Source organism: Sardina pilchardus, chromosome 19 (assembly GCF_963854185.1).
Source record: "Sardina pilchardus chromosome 19, fSarPil1.1, whole genome shotgun sequence".
Classification (NCBI taxonomy): domain Eukaryota; kingdom Metazoa; phylum Chordata; class Actinopteri; order Clupeiformes; family Clupeidae; genus Sardina; species Sardina pilchardus.
The window spans coordinates 8,450,864-8,471,975 of NC_085012.1; the positions used below are offsets into that span (position 1 = coordinate 8,450,864).

At 45.7% G+C, this 21,112-nt stretch overlaps 1 protein-coding gene across 2 annotated transcripts in view; it reads right to left on the reverse strand.

Moving 5' to 3' along the window:
• Positions 1-998: 998 nt before the first annotated feature.
• The window catches only part of ptprn2 (protein tyrosine phosphatase receptor type N2), a 198,235-nt gene continuing 178,121 nt past the window's right edge, over positions 999-21,112 (reverse strand). Inside the window, exons 17-23 of one of the 2 annotated variants that reach the window (XM_062521704.1) lie at positions 17,187-17,264; positions 12,978-13,097; positions 12,460-12,626; positions 9,688-9,741; positions 7,168-7,232; positions 4,934-5,007; positions 999-2,256 (exon numbers count right to left, since the gene is read on the reverse strand). In XM_062521704.1, the coding sequence (XP_062377688.1) occupies positions 2,188-2,256; positions 4,934-5,007; positions 7,168-7,232; positions 9,688-9,741; positions 12,460-12,626; positions 12,978-13,097; positions 17,187-17,264 (627 nt within the window). In that variant the 3' untranslated portion in view covers positions 999-2,187. Of the gene's footprint in view, positions 2,260-4,933; positions 5,008-7,167; positions 7,233-9,687; positions 9,742-12,459; positions 12,627-12,977; positions 13,098-17,186; positions 17,265-21,112 lie in introns of both variants that reach the window. The other variant, XM_062521703.1, reaches the window with a different exon arrangement.

Sequence of the window (21,112 nt, forward strand, 5' to 3'; positions counted from 1 at the left end):
CCCAATAAACGGATTTAGACATTCGTAAACCATGCCTCAAATATGAGAAAATGAACGTTTGGTTCCCAGACCACACGTCATTGAGTGGTGTTAGCCAGGCTAAGAGAGCACCTTCTATTTACTAATGTAATTCTTTACACCACCTGAACACCGCAGCACCCCTGACCCTTCCCCCTTGTTGCACGCTCCAGGACTGACCGACCTTCTGACTGATGCTTCTGAAGAAAGCAAACCGATACAACTCATGAGCTGCTTTCAATGACTGTGTGTGTTTGACTCTTGGACAGAGAGTATAAGTAAGTATAAGTATATGTACTTCTTTGATCCCGTGAGGGAAATTTGGTCTCTGCATTTATCCCAATTTGTGAATTAGTGATCACACACAGCATGCAGTGAATACACAGTGAGGTGAAGCACACACTAATCCAGAGCAGTGATCTGCCTGCCCAACAGCGGCGCTCGGGGAGCAGTGAGGGGTTAGGTACCTTGCTCAAGGGCACTTCAGCCGTGGACTGGTTGGGGATCAAACCGGCAACGCTCTGGTTACAAGCTTGATGCCTTAACCAGTAGGCCATGGCTGTCCCAAAGAGAGAGAGTGAGAGAGAGCGAGAGAGAGCGTGAGTACTGCAAATAATGATTCTTTTCATAATCAATTAATCCGTTCTTTATTTTTTTTTAATCAATCAATTAGTTGTTTGGTAAATGAAATGTCAGAACTGCCGGAATCACAAAATTCGAACATCTCCCCAGAAAATGACCAATCAATCAGTGACAATGATGTAGTTGGTGATTAATTTAATAGTTGACAACTAATTGCAGTCTGAAGAATCAGTGAGAGATAACGAGTTTACCAGAGCTTTCCATGTAACCTCTACCTAACGTAGAAGCAGACATAACATGGCATAATACAGTATATCGTACGGTATAATAATTACCGGTATATCACTTTCATACCACATAACACCAAACTATCCAGTCAGAGAGAAACCCAATGCAGCCAGTTTGAATAGAGCTTTATTACTAATATGATAGGCCTATCATTTACACACAAAAATATATTTTACAATTTAGAGAACATTTCAGCTGTCAATACAAGATTAATTATTTCATATTCATGGCATACACTGTAGTTATCAGTCTAAATTACACAATCACAAGATTTTTGTGGACACAGACCAATGTGCCACAATTAAACTTTTGACCGTCTGGTAATCTCCATAGGTAATTTATTTCATATTGCTTGTCACCATTCATATATCCAGATTTGTCACATTGATATTCACATTGAGGCAGTGGTTGCTATATTGATCCATTGCACAGAAACAAATGAGATTAGTAAACACTGATATAAGGGTTTATGAGTTGTGTCATACAGACACAATGCTGCATTACGTCATGAGATTTCTACTGGCATCAACCCAAGTCTAGGAACCTCAATTAGAGGAGAGCAAGACACATAGAGTAAGAGAAAGAGTATCCGACTTTCCTTACGACAGTCACACGTCTAAATAATTTCTCTGTTGGTTATAGTGTATCATTTTTAACTCGAGTTGCAGGACGGAAAAAGAAAACAGGGAGGGGGGGATAGAAATCTTTTATAGATAATATTCTTCATTGCTACCACCACAGAAAGGTTTTGTTCTAAAAACATTTTTCCGTTAGAATACAACACATTTATGAATATGCTCACAGAGTCACACATTTACAAAAAGTGTTGGAAAGAAGAAGAAGAAGAAGAAGAAGAAGAGGAAAAGAAGAGGGATAGGCACTATACTATCGTGAAAAGAGAGAAGGAAAGTGGGTGATGCATTTTGTTTATACAAAGAGAGATGAAAAAGGGTTGAGAGTGGATAAGAAAGTGGAGAGGGACTGAGGAGGTGAGGTAAGGACTTTGTATTTACAAAGGCAATGAAAAAAGGTGGGGGGAGGAGGGGAAAAAGGAGAGAGAGAGAGAGAGGGACAGAGAGAGGGAGAGATGAAGGAAAAGGGCAGGTGCATCCATCTTCAAAAGGAGTTAGACAGAAGAGGAAGGGAGGCTAGAGTCCTCTTGAGGAAGAGTGCGGGCAAGGAGACAGAGGAGAGAGGGAGTGAGAGCCTCAGAGAGAGAGAGAGAGAGAGAGAGAGAGAGAACATCAGGGGTGCAGGGAGAGGACAGCTGCCAGTCTGAAGAGTGACTGCTCACGACCCTCACTGTGGAAGAGCTTTGAGGATGGCGTTCACCTCTTCAGCCACTGCTGTCAGAGCAAACTCAAACTGCTCCTGAAACAGAAAGAGAGAGAGAGGGAAAAAGAGAGGGAGAGAAGAAAATAATGATTTCAAATGACAATACAGTCATTTGCTTTGCAATAGAAAGCAAACAATGCACCTTGTGCTCTAATCTATATTCTCTGGGGAGCTGAGATGCTTCTAGCAGGTGAAAGTCCTTCAAGTGAGTGTGTGTGTGCATGTGTATATTTGTGTGTGTGTGTTTGCAGGTGTGTGGGTGTGTGCACATCTGTTTTTTTTGTACTTGAATGTGTGTGCCTCGGGGAAGCAATTCAGGAACATTTTTCATTGCATTCATGTCTTCTGTGAGTGTGTGTGTTTGTGTGTGTGTGTGTGTGTGTGTGTGTGTGTGTGTGTGAGTGTGTATGTATGCATCTATGCTCTTTGCAATGCGTGAGATCTGCCAGTCTTTAAATAAGCATCTAACTCAGACTGGAGTCTGTGAGTGACTCACTTTTATTTCCCTGCAGGGCTCTGGCTTGTATCGATCTCTCGTCTGAAGACTGACCCCAAAACTAATGTTTGAAATTCCACCCCTCTGCTGGCCATAGAATAAACTCACAGTGCAGTGGTGGGTGTTTCAGAGGCTTCAGATGTGGGTTACAAAAACTCACAAATACCCTCCAGAAGTAAGTTTATCTTGATTCTTCTTGATTCACAATACAGTAATAAAAGGTCAAAGTGCTGTCGTCATTTTCCCTCCACTAAACAACCCCAAGCCCACAATAAAAAAGGCAAAAATGCATGTTATGAGTTTGCCAAAATAATGAAGTCAGATTGTTTTTTTTTTTTATAAGGCTGCTCCCAAGGCGAGACACAACATTATTAGGCTCCCACCACTAGAGGGAGTCAAACATCAGAAAGAGTTCAAATGAAGTAATTATCAACAACTTATCAAAAAACATTAGCTTATCATTTCTACACTTGAACAGTTTGCATCAAATATTCACCCACATCAAATGTTGCATTAAATGTCACATCAAAAGTAAAACCCAACATTTTATGAAACTGTCACATAACATTCACCCCTGTTTTTTTTTCTCTCTACAAAATATGAGCGGGCTATAAAATCATTACTCTTCTTTTATTTTATTTGGATTTAAAAGCTGGGGGCAGTAGCGGTCTTATATTGGCTTCAGAACTGAAATGTCTCTTGTAAAAAAACCCTAAATGTATGCAACCAAATGTTTGATGAGAGAGATGTAGTTAAAACCAGTAAAAAAAAAAAAAAAAAAAAAAAAACTACGAGATGATGCTGTGGTAGCTTGGCCAAACATGAATGGCGTGGAGGGAGCCTTGCGGACTCATTCTGCCCAAGGATGTGCTGTAATTGACATTTCCGCCGCCGCGCTCGCTCTTTACGCCGAGCCTTAAATGACTCTGAAAGCTCCGGCGCTCGTCATTGGTATGCGGCGAGACGCACCCGCGGTTTGTTTAAACCCATCAAAACAAATTCTCCAGAGAGCACCCCGTCGCCTCGTAATCAGATATTTGAAATTTGTCACGCGTCTGGATAAATGAATTAGATAGGCTACTTTGAGAGAGAGAAAAAGAGTGAGGAAAGTACCGTACATTTATAAATAAATAAACAGCACCCTGTGGTGATGTGCATCTTCTACAGACCTTCTACAACAAAATGAACTCTCCCTGCCAACCAAAGAGGAGAACAGGCAGGCGTCGACTAAGTCTACCGGTCGGTTCGGATTGGCTTTGTCACATTGCTTTTATGCCCAATGAATGTGTGATAGCCAGATGATCCACTAATCTAACGAAGCCATGGCGACAAATCCTTGTTGTCCATCTCAAAAGCCTCTCAACTGAGTGAAGCTCAGCTAGTAGGAGGATTTAAAACGAATCTCCAAAGGTAGCGACAATCAATTGCGCCTTTAATTTTTTGCAAGGCAATATATTGACTACGTGGCTGTTGAGATGGCAAAATTGATTTCATATCCTGAATAATTATGCCAACGCTAGCGCTAACGCTATCCCTGCACGAGTCCGGAAGTGGCGCCGTGAAGTGATTACACGTGAAGCTCCACGCTGGGTTTAATGAACTTGGTGGTGTTTAATACTCCGACGGTGTACAGGTTGGGGATACTCTTCAGGTGAGATCCGTTCACTAAAAAAAACAATGAGCGAACTACAACAGGCATCGGGGAGTGCTTTCCAGAACTTCCCTCAGTATGAGCTAAACCAGTTGATGGGGCCTTCTAAAAGTGTATTTGGGCTGCATGTGTGGGTGGGTGAGTGGGTGGGGTTGATGATGTAGGATGTAGGTTAATGCACTCCTGTTCTGCTCCACCATCCAACGGTCTGTTTGGAGGCCTCTCTCTTATTCCCTCTCACAGAACCCAAATAAAACAACCAACGCAGGCAAAATGTTCCCCCCTCACTCAGTCCCTCACTCACTCTCCCTCCTCTCTGAGAGATATGAACGACAAAGGAAGGCCCTAGAACAACCTTCTCCTTCTGTCTGATAACTCTCAGTCTTGTCTTGCCACTACCCTCACCATTTCTTAAGAATTAAAGACAAATCCCTCTATGGGTGAGATGAGGCACACACCTCCTCCACCGTCCGTCCCTCTCTCTCTCCCTCCCTCCCTCCCTCCCTCCCTCCCTCTCTCCCTCCCTTTGTGCTCGGAGCCCCAGGCAAACTGAAGGGCCTTACCTTTGTCTGCACCATGCTGGGCCTCTGGTCTCGCAAGTGCTCCAGGGTAGCAGCAATATCAATCTCTTTAGCACCTGCAACAGACCGCAAATTGGACTGAGTTCAAAGAAACCCTGTAATCCTGCATGCATCTGTCAATCTCTCTCACCCCTTCTCTCTCTCTCTTTCTCTCTCTCTCTCACTCTCTCACACACACACACACACACACACACACTCTCTCTGTGTGGGTATCACAAGGCTACAAGAAGCATGCAGTGATTGAAAATTATTGCATTCATCCCCCTCAGAAGATCTAGCAAAGAACCTTGTAGTCTGTTTGAAATGGAATGCCACACTCTTCCAGGTACGTGATCGTGGAGGGGACTTGGGTGCCTAGCGTTGGAGGCAGATAGCCTTGGATCTCTAACATACAGCGAAACCAAAGTGCACCTGCGCACCAGTTGGGCATCATCATCTATATGGTTTCATGGGAACGACACTTCCATATGGGCTTTTAATTGTCTGTGTGGGACTTGTACTGAGTGAACCTCAAACCTCACATTTTTTTCCCTTCCGAGCTTGTGCAGTAGCTCTGTTATTCACCCAAGCGCTGTGATGGTCGAGTGACAAAGAGACCAAAATCAGACAAAAGTGATATAAACTCCCGATTAGAAAAAGGACCTCCATTCACCTTTAGCTTGAATGACTTTAACAACTGGACTATTGTTGGGCTCACTCATAAACGAGGAACCACTGGGGGGAGGGGGGGTGGGCAAAGCTCACAAGGGCTCATTTTAGATTCACTCGTTCCATGAAAGAAAAGAGACCCCCTTCTCCTCAGAGAGAACGGATGGAGTGAGAGGGTGAGGGAGAGAGAGAAAGAGAAAGCTAGAATCCTTACAGACCTTTTTTCCCTCCCTTTTCTCTTTTTTTCCCCCCCTGAAAAGAAGCAGAGTGCAGCTGGGTTTCCAACTCAAAAAGTGCACCAACACTTTCAAGTCTTAAGAAGTGTTGGATTCCTCAGTTTAGGAGGGAGAAGCCTCTCTTCCACAAGAAAAGACTTCGGGAATAAAACAGCATTCTTGAGTAATTTACAATTTATTCTGAGAAATCGGGGGTTTGGGGGGTTGGGGGGGGCAAAGAAAAAAAATGGCAGAAAAAGAAAAACGAAGACGAAATGAAGGGGAGGAGGAAGAGGAAGAGGAGGAGGAGGAGGAGGAGGAGGAAGGAGAGCGGCAGTGTGGCCATTCCCATCAGCCTCTGCTGCTTTGATCACACAAGTGCACACAGCAAGCAGCAACCTGGGCCTCCTTCTCAGGGCCGGACAAAAGGAGAACCAGGGGAGAACCGGCCGAGGCCCCAGCGCCGAGGCCCCTGACAGCCTGGGAAAGGGCCCTCCCAGTGGGCAGAGCCCTGCCCTGCCGCTGGCCTTTGATCTCTCATTATGGAGGGAGGTGGCCGGCATGGTCAGGAGGCCCGAGATCCCACTGACTCCGACAGGCACCGGGGGAATGGCCGGGGTCACGGCAGATGCACGGATGACCTGCTCTGCCCAGGGAAGAGGATGGAAGGGGGGGGAGGTGGAGGTGGCAGGGGCCAGAGGAGGAGGCTTCAGAGGGTGGGAGAGGAGGGCGCGGAGGCCACCCCATTGTCTTCCTGGCCAGTTTCACATGAGCTGTTTAATTTTATGCAACCCGGCTGGAGGTTCTAGTTTGGGAAGGGGAGCACAATTTGTCCGCCGCCAAGTCAGGCTAGTCTATGGTTTGAGATCCAAAGACCACATCTGACCACGTTTCACTGGATTTCTAGAATTGTTGTGGTCCTTTGAAAAGATACACAGAACATTTTTTTTTTCTGTTTTTCACTGACTAGAGAGTAAAATGCTTTCAACACAAAATAGAAAAAAAAAACACATCTAAAACCTAAACTGTCAACACCTACTCCTGAGAGAATTCTCTTCCCCTCGTTTTTGTTGGGAATTTTTCTAATTTACTTCAGTTCTCAATCCCTTTCCTTTTTCTTCCTCCCTCGCTCCCTCCCTCCCTCCCTTCAGCCTCCATCCTCTCTTGTTCTCCTCAGATTCTTGAGTATTCAACCAGGACCCTCAGTCATCCTCTAATGCATTGCAAGACCTTCTGCTGAAAATTGAGGCTTTAGTGTTGCCACGGCAACACCTCCACACATGCAGAAAGAAGAAGAGGGGGGAGAGGGGTGGGGGTGGGGGGTGGAGGGGAGAGAAGCCTATCGACTCCCACCTTTAGCCATCTTATTGAGGACCATGTCAATCAGGATGTATGTTCCGCTTCTCCCAGCGCCATCACTGCAAACAATGAGGGAGAGATAGAGAGTGAGGGGAAGAGGGAGAGAGAAAGGGAGAGAGAGAGAGGAAGAGGGAGGGAGAGGGTGTGTGAAAGAGAGAGAGAGTCTCATTAGTACCACTGGAAAAGGGAAAAAAAGCAGAAACCTGTTTGGTTTCAACATTAAAAGAGGGCTTGCCTCTCAAACATAAACAAATTGCTCATTTCTTTTCTCTTATTTCAGTGTCGCTGTTTGCTGTTGCATCATTGCCGAGCATTTGTACAATAGTTCTGTGGCAAATAACAAAAAAGAGAGTCTAATCCTCCTAGTAGTCTGTTTACTTTGTGAATTTCCCTGTTTATGAGAGCGAGCCAAGTAAAACCGAGATATGTTTGAGAACTGATGTGACATGACAAACTGTAATTATTCCAATACAAAACAATACAATTATCCGAGTGTGAGAGAGCCTTAAATAAAATGGCTATTGATCCGTGCTTTAATGAGGAAAGTCAACTGGCAGTGAGACACAGCTGAAATAAGAACTGTTTAGGGATGAACGCCTGCTGCCCAGAAATAACTGGGAATCTTATTTCAATACATTCTCCCTCAGAAAGCATTACAATTTGTGTGTGTGTATGTGTGTGTGTGTGTGTGTGTGTGTGTGTGTGTGTGTGTGTGTGTGTGTGTGTGTGTGTGAGAGGGACTGACAGAAAGAGAAACTGCACATAACAGAAAGAGAGATATTCATGCATGTGTGGACAAATAAAAAAGGTTGTCTTCTTTGTCCTGCGTCCTTGTGAGTGCATTCTGTGCATCATACAATCATCTCCAGCTGCCTACAGTCAGTATAATACCAACGGACAACAAGCCACTTTTACTGGCCTCTAAATCCAGCCCCATGCCTCCATATCAGACGTCTGTCATACAGACTTGGACACAGCCGTGCCTTCCAATTGGCTGCGAGTGCACATCATAACGAGGTGCACATATGTGTCTGCTTTTTAATTGCAGACTGCGACGCGTGTTAACTGACGCGCAGAGCTAGCATCCCGCTAATAAAGTCCCTGGCAATCAAACCTCCCAGGCTGCACCGGGCTCAGAAAGCGGATGGTTCATTAATCCTCGGCTACCTATTCCACAGCACACAATCTGGCCTGTGAGTGTAGCAGCCCAGGAAGGCTACACTAACCTGCAGTGCAGCTGTGCCTGTAAACGCAGGGCCTGTGTTCAGAGCACACCCTCATTCACTACATAGTGTACATAGTGTTTACTACATAGTGCATACTTTTAGAGTGGTAATTCCCTACATAGTGTACATAGCTTTCACTACATAGTGCATACTTTTAGAGTGGTAATTCCCTACATAGTGTACATAGCGTTCACTACATAGTGCATACTTTTAGAGTGGTAATTCACTACATAGTGTACATAGCGTTCACTACATAGTGCATACTTTTAGAGTGGTAATTCCCTACATGGTGTACTACATTGTGTAAACTTTTTGAGTAGTAATTCCACTATATAGTGCACTACATAGTGCATACTTATAGAGTGGCAATTCCCTACAGAGTGCACTATATAGTAAATGCTTTTAAAATGGTTAATTGATTATGTAGTGCACTTTGTAGCTAATGAGTGAATGTTCTGAACGCAGGCAGTGACTTCTAATCAGTGTTATACATCTCCAAGCAGACACAACAACACCAGAGACAGACTATGTATTCAAAATGCATGTGGCCTGCTATGCAAATCCTTGTGGATGAGAGTCAGGAGAAGATGGAGGTTCTGTGTTTGATGAGAAGGGGTGACCACCCCCTTCTGACCTCCGTGACCCCTAAGGAGCAGAAAAGGTCACACTGCATTATTTGAAGCCGTCTGCTCGGCTAAGACGGGTGTGTGTGTGTGTGTGTGTGTGTGTGTGGCTCTCTCTCTCTTTTTTCCGTGTGTGCTGGGCAAAGGGCATCAATCACAGGCATCGGTCACGACTGCGCAGAGAAGGCAGACACTGCGGACGCCATCTGCTCTCTGGGGATGAATTCACCCACACAGAGCCCTGCCCAGCCCCCTGCCTATTGTCTGAGGGTCTCAAACACACACACACACACACACACACACACACACACACACACACACACCGTTCTCTGTGAGAATGGCAAATGACTCGTCTCACACACACACACTGCTGCGATTCAACTGATGGAATTCAACAGATCCAAATGAAAAGCGCTCTGGAGTGAGATTCTGACACTGCACATGGCAAATGGCTGCAGCCAGATGTGACTCTGAAGAGGCTCTCAAGTGCTCCAAATCTATCACAGAGCTCCATGGAAAACTTTTCAAAATTCAGATACATCAGCATGTCCCTTTGCATTAGTCGCTAGATATGTGTGTGTGTGTGTGTGTGTGTGTGTGTGTGTGTGTGTGTGTGTGTGTGTGTGTGTGTGTGTGTGTGTGTGCTAAGAGGTAGATATACTTGCCTGCAGTGGATTATGACAGGACAAGAGCGACCCCGGTAGCACTTGTTAACCTTTCTGTTGTGAGAGAGAAGAAGAGAGAAGAGAGTATGCCATAAATGACATGAATGAATGACAAGAAAACGACAATTCACTCAAATCCCTGCTGGTCTGGCCATGCTAGACATCTCTCCCTGTGCTTGTTTTAGGAGTTGAAAGTATTACAAGAAAACTAACCGGAATACATTCCCTGAAGTTGGATCGTCCCAGAAAATTACTTTTTTGTGAGGTTCATGGCCTACTCATACAAGATTTTTGTTGACTCCCACACAGTTTTAAATATGCTGAATGGAATTAGACTTTCAGTCTTTTAAAGTATTTAGACTGATCTTCCTCTGCTTGAATGCGCACAGAAACAACATCCTATTTGCATACACTTTCAACTGTGATGGAAAACTGTGACCGTTCTTTCCCCTCCATTAAAGTGGCTTGTCAATCAAAATCATCCGGAGACAAAACGAGTGAGCGTTAAGCAATTAAAAGGAATTTGGTCCTTTTAAAACTCCATATTGTGACATGCTGTTAGGGTGGTGATGGATTCTGTGGAGAGGTGGTGCAATCCATTGCACATTAACCCTGCACAATTACCAATGTTACACGCCTGTAAAAGGAATGGTGAGGGTCCACACTTTTAGAACATGCACACACACACACGCACACACACACTCACACACACACACACACACACACACACACACACACACACACACACACACACACACACACACACACACACACACACACACACACACACACACACACACACACACACACACACACACACACACACAGCAAGCAATTACAAAATAATGACTACATGGGTTTTGTTTTAATGAAAGCCAATTTCTTTTCTGATAATTCCAAAAAAAAGTGTCAAAAATGTACTAATAAGCTGAACACCACTATGGATATTTTCAATTGGGCAGCTAAGCGACAAAATATAACTCACTTCTGAGGACACATTTTATTTCATCTACAACTCATCAACACAATAGTCTAAATTAATATTGTCAGACAACCTATTGGTATAGGTTCTGATTGCTTTTAGCACACAAGACACATGTAAGGGTAATATCTTAACAGATTAAATGTAAAATTGAACAGCAGACCAACATCCAACCGAAATATGAGAGCGGTTTTCAGCAGGAGGCTGGTTCAATCATACAATCCACGTGGGTTTAAGTGACCAAGGGTAGGACCAGCGGTTGGACGCACCGTCATGCCAGTTTGGGGCACGAAGGACAGAAGGAGTTAGTGTGGAGGCACGAGAGGAGCGAGAGAAGTGGGGAGTCGGCAGGAAAACCAAAAAAAGAAAAAAGAAAAAAGAGAGGGATACAAGGAGAGAGCAAGAGGAGAGGAGAGGAGGCAGGGAAACAGCAAGGGCCTGGCTGAAGAGACACAGTCTCCAATGATCACTTTTGTGACTATGCAACTGGACTCATATTACTAGCTGCAACATCACAAAAATGACACTGGCAACCGCTAATTAGCTGGCCAAAAAAAAAGAAAGAAAAAGAAAAAGAAGGGGAAAAAAATCAAACCAGAAACAAAAATGTTGTGTTTGTCTCCTAGTCTTTGTGATGAGGAGAGTACGTGAGAAGCCAGAAAGCAGTGCATAGAAAGCAAAAGGAATACATGCCTTTGTGTGTTATTATCCTGGAGGAAGCTTAAACTGTAGCTGTTGTGAAGTACAAGTGAGAGTTGGATGGAGAAAGCTTCATTTCGAATCTCATTTTGACTTTTGCCTTTGCTCCCTTTATTGAAGTAGGACTATAAACACAATACAGTGTTTTTGTATGGGTGGATGCAAGATTATCTCCTCTTGAAATCTTCAGGCTGGTTGCTTAATAGCTGCGGTAAGTGAATGGGCATCTATTCAAGTCAACCAAAATCCAATATCCCATCCACCACATTTTGAGAGCGAAAAAGCAAACAGAATTATGAAGAGGAGTTACAATCTCTCTCTTGGACTCAGTTTAATTTCCTCTTCTTTCATTTCAGAGACAGCAGTGAGGGGGAAAAAAGCTTTTTTTTTTTTTTTGGGCTCACAAAAAAAGTGCATGACAGACAAAACAACAAACCGTGTGTCCAAACAACCGCACACTTCCTTCAAAAATGTGCGTCTCTGGTCTATCAGTGGAGGTGGTGGCGGCCGATCGAAACCTGGCCCTCTCCACTGAGGTATATATTCTCATTTAAAGGGATTTTCGGACTGCTTCGCGGTCTGACCCAGGGGAGCCATTGCAGGCCATCAGAGCTCGCTCACACACCGACCCGAGCAAACACACTTCATCGGCTACCCCCCCCCCCCCCCCCCCCCCCCACTCCCTCGCCCTGCTTTTACGGCTGGACATTTCACATTTAATTGCCTGTTTAAATTAAGGATTGCCATGCAACATGGACAGTTAATTTGCTGCCAAGAGTGTGTGAGTGTGTGTGTGTGTGAGAAAGATAGTGCATGTATGTGTGTTTGAAAGATAGTCTCTCTCTCTGTGTGTGTGTGTGTGTGTGTCTGTATGTGTGTGTGCAGACTAAGGCCTGAAATCGACGGTGCACTGGAGGAGACACCTGCTCTTAGTCAGACAACAACGTGAGGAGACGGAGGAAATGAGCAGAGGGAGGAGGCAGACTTGACGGACAGGTGGTGGGGGTGGGGGTGGAGGAGTAGTCGGAGTCAGCACACTCCAGCTCCCTCCGGTTGGGGGCTCTCGTCCGCTCTCAAAATGGCCACCTCACCTGCGGAAGTCCAGCAGGGTCCTGGCCGACTCGGGGACACTCAGGTCCATCCAGGACAGGAAGTGAAACTGCGAGACGGTGCGCGTCTCGTTGGTCTGCACGTTCTTCAGGTAGAAGCTGCGCACCAGGAAGTCCTCGCACCAGATGTGCTCCGACACCAGGTTCACCTGCGGAGGCAGAGGCAGAGGCAGAGCGCCATTGGAGGATTGGTGACGCAGCGTCATACGAAGGACACTATTACACTGCAGTGTTTGAGACCGGGCGCTTACTTAAAATATCATCTGAATGTCTTTGCTCCTCAGATATTCTCTTCTTATCACATTCTAAAACACATGGATTTTTCAATTGTATAGAAGTTTAAGCTGAAAAAAGGTGGACACTTTTGTCCAAAGCCATTCACGGAATACATAATACCATTCAGAAATGTTCAGATATGAAGATTTATAACTTCCTACTCTCTTCTATGTGTCTTCCTGCCTGACACCCCCCTTCACCCGTGCGTGCTGGCTGTGACGTACCTCATATATGTGGTAGAGGGTGGAGCCCTCGTCCGGCCAGTACTGTTGGCACTGCTTGTTGCCGTTCTCCGACAGGGGGGTGAGCATGACGACCACCACACAGCCACTCTCCCACACCATCTAGACACACACACACACACACACACACACACACACACACACACACACACACGCACACACACACAAATTAAAGCAAAGGTTAATTCCTGAACATTGAAACAAACATCCCTTATTTTGGCCAGCTGAGAGGACATGGTCATGGCACACAGACACACGGGTGTGTGCTCTTCGCTGGTGGACGCATAGATCAATACGTTGATGCCATTCCATAGAGAAGCACTACATACTGTCTAAGTGGTTGCAAAATGGTCTTTTCATTACATGATTGCTGATCAAGAAGCAGTCTGAGAGGGTCTGCAAACTCATCGCGTCTGCCTGGCATAACACTCACGCACAATGCGCTTCTAATTCCAGCCATTAGCGTAATAGCACTCGATGCTGGTGAGATCCACAGTTACAAATGCAGCTTCTCCGACGGTGGCCAAATCATCCATTCTTGTTTGTCAGTTACACTGCCTATCCCTCTACAGCCTGGTGAGCGGATACTGCTCCATCACAATCTTCCAATCAAGGCCTGATTACAGTCGTGCAGACAAGGTGAGCAAGACTCTTCAGCTCATTAATTACGACAATCAGGCAATTAATGGCGGAGCGGCAAATTATAACACAAGCCCAGAGCCCTGGCAGAGTTGTCTAACACTGTCAATCAAAGTGTTTGTCACGAGCGCCCGAGTAAACAGGTCCGACATTACATTCTGTCGCACTTCCTGATAAGATTGACCATCATCAATGTGTTTACACGTCAGGAAGGGAGGGGGAAGGGGGGGGAGAGGGTAGGCGCATTCACTGTAGCAATTTTGCCGCCAAAATTGAACATGACATTTAGCGGCTAACGGGACGGGCCGAATCGAAACCTCCGCGTGCGCGCCATCTGTCTGTCGCCAGAGCGAGGCTGGCGTGATAGGAGGAGTGTCCGCGCCCGCCTTGCCCGCCTCGCCCGCCCCCAATAGCTCATGGCTGACAGCGGCGAGCTGGAGGTGCGGTAGCGGCGCTAAAGCTAGCAGCCTTCGCGCTCCGCTCCATTTCCCCTTATCACACTTTAATGTGTCCTTGGGAGATCTAAGGCCCCACGGAGGCCATTAGCAAAATGAGGAAAAAACACTGACTTTTATGAGCGCCATAAAAATACAATGGTCCTGACCGTAAACTAATCACACACACACACGTGTGATGTATCCCCACGGAGACATTAGCAGAGATGTGCCAAGATGACACGCCACAATAAAAGTGCCAATCCCCACAACCAACCAAAAAAAAAAGCTACGCTATTTTAAACAGATACCTACCTACATATTGAACGTAACAAAATAACTTCATCTAATCTAATAAGGTGGGAAACCAAAACCTCCCATTTGTCGTTACACATATTATGTCACATTGCTTTTTAGCCTTTTATCCGCATTGAAAATCTCTGGCAAATCTTCACACCGTTATCTTTTCCGACTTTCAGCGTTTCCGAATCCAATGCTGAAGCAGAGAGCCATGCAAACAGGTTAGCACACTGACTCTGCCTGCATTTGGCTGTGTTTCTGGCTCAGGCTGTCATGCCCCCGTCTACTCTGTCTCTGGGTACGCTAGGCCTTTCATGTCTCTGCTGCTAGTTCAGAGGACGGTGAGTCACATACCATTACAAGGATTTCATAAGCCTACAGAAATGTTTGTCCTTAAAAGACTTACCCACTTAAATGAACTCTTAATTAAATACCTTTTTGTCTGAGAGAATTTTAATTTGGTGGATATATATACAGCTATATGGGTTTGACTAAATGGATATGTTTAGATATTCTGAGCATTTGGAGTTATTTGGATACAGAAAAAACAATTTGTGTAGGAGAAAAACCTGCTGAAAGCCCAACGCAGTCGATATAATCCGGCTAAAATGTCAATAGTGAGCTGGAGATGGAACAGGCTTACTCAGGTGCTATGAAGGAATTGTTCAAACAGGGAGACACACAGATTCTGAGAGAGAGAGAGAGAGAGAGAGAGAGAGAGAGATGGATGGAGGAGGAGAAAGTGAGAGAAAGAGAGAGAGGGAGGGAGAAAGAGAGAGAGAGGGAGGGAGGACGAAAAAGAGAAAGAGGGACAGAAAGGACAAGAGAGTGGATTGAGGGAATGGGGAGGAGAGGAGGAGGACAGGAGTGGTGGATTAGGCAGAGATTTGGGGTGGGGGGGCTGGGGCTGAGTGTGTGTGTGTGTGTGTGTGTGTGTGTGTGTGTGTGTGAGGAGGCGGGGGGACGGTGGGGCTGTGTGTGTGTGTGTGTGTGTGTGTGTGTGTGTGTTCTGGGCCCCTGCAGGGATTAGACAGAAGCCCAACCTGAAGAGTGGTCTCCTTCACCTCCCACCATTAGGCTGTCCTGTCCAGCCTCCATTTGGGCCTCTCTCTCTCTCTCCCTCTCTCTCTCTCTCTCTCTCACTCCCTCTCTCTCTCTCTCTCATGCGCGGGAGAAGAGGGCTCAGCATTTCAAATAACGAGCACTATTAACATAACTTACAGGCCGCATAACAAAAAAGAAAAAAGAAATAGAAAGAGAATGACTCATTAGGAATAATTGCTGAGAAGGCTGCACTAAAAACTTTCATCATTAACAGTCAGGTTTTTTTTTCACCTTTATTTTATTGAAATGCATGTTTTGATAGGGAGGATTCAACTGTGCCTAATTTGCGGGTAAATAGTTAATTCAATTTGGATAATGGATATTTACTTGTTAATTGACAAAATGGCAGCGATGAAAAAAACAAACAATAATAAACTTTTTGTTGTTGTAGCTGGCACACACAGTTAATTGGCTTAAAAAATGACAAAATCAACGCATTAAATAGACAGCCTACCAGTTCAATCAAAGCGCACTTTTCAAACAAAGGGCTGACACAATTGAGAGATCAACTCATAATTGAAGTGTTAACACAGAGACCTGAATTTCATCGTCACAATCTCATCCATTAGCGAACAACACAACACTGGTGCAGTCTCTCTCCGAATGAGTAATATTTGTGGGCACAAGGACTACAAGGTCAGAATACAAGCCAGTCTCTCTCTCTCTCTCTACACACACACACACACAGACACACACAGACATATACACACACACACACACACACACACCTGAACATACACACACAAGTGCAAACACACACACACATACAGTATACACAGACAGACAAACAGACACAAACACACACACACCTGAACATACGCAAGTGCAGACACACACACGCACACACACACACACACACACACACACACACACACACACACACAAACACACACACACAGACACACACCTTTTCAAAACGACCATTCCTCCCTCGCCTGGCCACCCCTGAGCCCAGCCTCTGTAACAGACCTGGGGACCATCTGGTGCCGTGGCCTCTTCAACCTGCGCAGTGGGCAGCGCTGGCTCCTCCGCGGCCTGCACTGACTGGACCTAATTAGCCTAATATGTTTCCATAAGACCCGCGCTCGCTAAGGCGGGATAACGGCAGCGCTCCAATCCTCTCTCCGCAGTATCAGTATCAGCCGAGGCTTATGACGTCCGACAGCGCGCTCCGTAATAACCGACCGGACGGACAGGCCAATATCGGGAAGTGGGCATTAGTCACATCCTGTTTGGAGGCTTGTGCCCTGAGTTGCGATCGATGTGTGTAGGGGGCCGTGAAAAACAATGGGAGATTTATTTAACCAAAGCCAGGTGTTTGTGTAAATGGAATGGATGATTTCATCGCTGTAGCATTTGATTAAAACCGAAAGTGATATTGATCGATCAAAGTCTCATTTGCCGTCGTATGCACATTATAATGAACAATGGCACTATGGATGATTGATTGCATAAAGATAATTACTAGGCTATTAAGCATAGGCCTACTCTGTTCTTGGATGAACATCACTCCATCAACAGACATATTTCACATAATAGCACATGAAGTGCTATGTCCAGTTTTATCATATATTATGTAAAGGTAAACTCTATGTGATCCATCAGTAGTTACAGTAGGTCCAGTGACTGACATAAATGCAAGAGCCTACGGAGAATATTGTATTTTTTTCTGTAAGAGTTATTTACGAAGGACTCGTTTCAAGGTGAGGCTTACCTGCCAAAAATCAGCCACAGTAGAAGGCAGTGGACCTTGGGCAGAGATGTAGGCAGGGTTACGAGGATCATGATCCATCTGAGAAAGAGAGAGAGAGAGAGAGAGAGAGAGAGAGAGAGAGAGAGAGAGAAAGAGAGATTAACACCCTTTCATTAGAATCCAGTTATTGTGGATGACTGATCGGTGATCAATAATCTCACACGCTCTCACGCACTACAATGGCCAGCATTTCACACACGCTGATTCTCTCACACGAAATGCCACACACACATTGCATGGTCTGGCCCAAAAATATATAGATATATAGACATGTTTCTAATTATCCAAGACACAGTGCACCCTCACTAGACTTACTTAAGATAGGAAGCACATGGGTGTATGGTGGGTCTTTAAAACTAAAACTAAAAACAAATATGAAGTGAAATGTGTGATGTATTTATCTTTGGCTCCAACCACCTGTCAAGTCCACACATCCTTCATCCCACGTTTCCCCAGGGGCATTTACGGTCTCTTTATGTTTGCTGTCCAATTAGAAACATCTAGAGAGTGGATCCCTGACCACCATAATGGCTTTTGGCACTTCAAACCAATCACAACCTCTCGGCAGCACTTTTCTGTCACATTTTTGGGCATTTCTTTGGTGGAAAAAATAACCTTGTCTCTCTCGCGATAACGCACCAGTTGTCAAATCAACAAGTCATCAATGTCAATGATGAAACCGGGTGCAACAAATAAGTATCCAAGAACGTGTATGTAATCACAGATTGATCATCAGAGCCAAATCACAGAGAAATAACCAGATCAGACCCCAGAGAAATCAGCAGAATGAGCACTAAGTGAGTGCCTATACTGGCATACTTCACTTCCTTCTTCCTCTCATCCCTCCATCCATATTTCTTCTCTGTCCTTCTTCTGTCTCCCTCTTTCTCTCTGACTCTCTGCTTCTCTCAACATGTTTATTCTTTCATAACTTCTGATAACAGCTTACCACAGTCATACAGTGTGATGTTAGTACACACAAATATTGATCAAACTCTCAGCAAGGATATACTGTATATGTGTGTGTGTATGTGTTTGTGTGTGTGTGTATGTGTTTGTGTATGTATGTGTGCTTGTGTGTGCGTGTGTGTGTTTGTGTGTGTGTGTGTGTGTGTGTGTGTGCGCCTGTGCTTACGTGTGTGTGTGTGTGTGTCATCAGTATGCAGACCAGCGAACTGTCAGCCACACAGTAGACAGTAGGCCCCCTCCCTTCCTCCCTCCCCGCCTCTCCTGCTCCCCAGCAAACAGCGTTCTCCTTCAGCCCTTCATCCTGAGCGCGCCGCCAGCAGCAGCCCCATCATGTGTACACTTGTGTGTGGGGAGAACACTACTGTAGCGCTGCCAGAGACCAGCGCTTGTGTCAGTCTCTCTCTCCGACTGCCTGTCACACGACACGGCGCAGGAGACGGCTCGCGCCGCGACGCGTCCCCACCCTTGGGTGCCGCCGCTGCTAACCTGTCTGCGCGGCGGAGTGAGGAGACGACGACGATGACGAGGAGTTCAGGCTGGAGGGTGTTCCCTGCACCTTTCCACTAGGTGTTCTCTTTAAAGGTTTCCTCCTCTGTGTGCGCATTTGTGACTAGCAGACGCTAACAGGGAGGCTACGCTGGGTGGCGCGCGAAACTGAAGCGTTCAGGTCGCGACGTGTAAAAAACATTTTAGAAGACTGCATAACGCTATCACGTAGCTACTTCCATTGATTATAGTGGAGGCTAAATGTTGCAGCAGACGCAATGCGAACAGAACGCTTCAGTTACGCGAACCGGTGTAGTTTCCCTGTGACTTTGTCTTTTCTCTGTGTGTGTATGTGTGTGTGTGTGTGTATGTGTATGTGTATATGTACTGTATGTGTATGTGCATGTGTATGTGCAGGGTGTTGTCTAAATGGTGTGGGTGTATGCGATTTAAATATCTCTTTCTGACAACAGATGGAGGTGACTGACACACCTTTCATCCATGAGCACAGACAGAGAGAGTTGGCTGACTCTGAGGGAGTGAATATTTACCGACTAAAGCAGCACAGCCATGGCTCTGAGCCTTCTCTGGCCGCTCTCCTGGTCCTAACCTTTAGATGAAGCAGCGTTTAGTGCAGAAAAGTCAGCCGCGCTAAAAAGTGGGGTTGTGTCCATTAAAAGCAGCGAGCCCAATTACGGAGACCGAGAGCAGATTTGCCCTCTCCTGCCATTTGATTGAAACATTTTACGTGCGCGTCTGTGTGGGTGTACGAGATTGAGAGAGAGAGAGAGAGAGAGACTGTGTGAGTGCTGTGTGAGTGTGTGTGTGTGTGTGTGTGTGTGTGTGTGTGTGTGTGTGTGTGTGTGTGTCCAGTCTCATTGTGCTTTGTCTGCCTGCTCGTCCTCTCTGAGTGCGGTGCTCTTAAGCGATGCGGTGTGTGTTGGATGGCGAGGGCCCACATGGTGCCGAACGCCTGGATGGGTCTGAGGACCGCTGGAGAGCGTCCTTCACAGCCCACACCAGCCGCAAAAACACTAAAACTCCATTCATCAAATATATAAATATAGATATCAATAAATATAAAATACAGCTCTCTCTCTCTATATATATATTATATACACAGTATATATATATGTATAGACCTCTTGGCACCATGGTATCAAGACATTACTTGTGTTAGCAGGATGGTGAGGGAGAGCACAGTAATCATGACTGCGTGGAAGGCAGGAGTTATAGGGAAAAAGGGAAAGCTCATGACACAGATCCACTTATTACTCGAAATGGAATTCGTCATCGCTTCAGAATCCAGCTATTTTGTTGGAACACAAAAGGCCAGAGCACTTAGTGTGCAGTGGGGGGAGTGTGTGTGTATGTGTGTGTGTGTGTGTGTGTGTGTGTGTGTGTGTGTGTGCGTGCTGCACTGCAGTGCTCAGGGTTGCCTCCATTGTCTTCTGATGGGTTAGAGTGCAGAGACGGGGCTAGCCTTGGTCACACACTCTTATTCTCATGTCTAGTGTGTGTGTGTGTGTGTGTGTGTGTGTGTGTGTGTGTGTGTGTGCGTGTGTGTGTGTGCTTGTGTAATTGGTGTACACGAGTGTGTGAAGTGCCCCATGAAGTGTGAGATTTTTCGAACCAGGCACTCAGGCTGGCAATATTACACCTCCCTGCATGGCGTACGGCGGCGGTAAAATAAAAAAAAAAAGCAACGAGAGGCTGGGAGAGAGCCAAACGAGCGGGAGCAGAAAACGATCGAGACGGAAAGAGAGAGAGAGAGAGAGATGGAGAGATGGAGAGAGATGGAGAGAGAAAGAGAGAGAGATGGAGAGAGAAGGAGAGAGAAAGAGAGAGAGATGGAGAGAGATGGAGAGAGAAGGAGAGAGAAAGGCACGGCAGGAGAAATCAAAGCGGAGTGTGAAAGAGCACTAAAGGTGAGCGAGAGGACGTTTCGCACAGTTCTCTGGTGGCCATCGAGAAACAAAAAGCGTCGGAGTCCGCCCGTCACTCCCACCTATCCGCTCCATAGTTCTCGCCGAAAGAATGGGAACTCCGACGGAACAAAAGGTGACCGAAAAAGGGGAGCGCGAGAAATATAAAGCGTCTAATTTGGCATCCGCAATTACGCTGAATGACAACCCCCGTCATTATTCCATACTGTAAATGGATACAATTGTTCGCCGCAACCTTAATTGTTGGAAGGGAGCAATTTGAATATAAGAGCAATTACAGCCGTGAACGATGATGACAGGAGGCACGTTCGAGACGGTCTCTGATGGCCTGTTCGGGAGTTTATGAGCACGCCTATTAAAGCGGCGGCATTAGCGGAGAGTCTCGGAGATCATGTCTGTAACTAAAATCTAATGACTTTAAGTAGAGGAGGGTGCCATTCTGGGAGTCAATCAAACAGCGCACCACAGTCGTCTGACTCCAAGTTG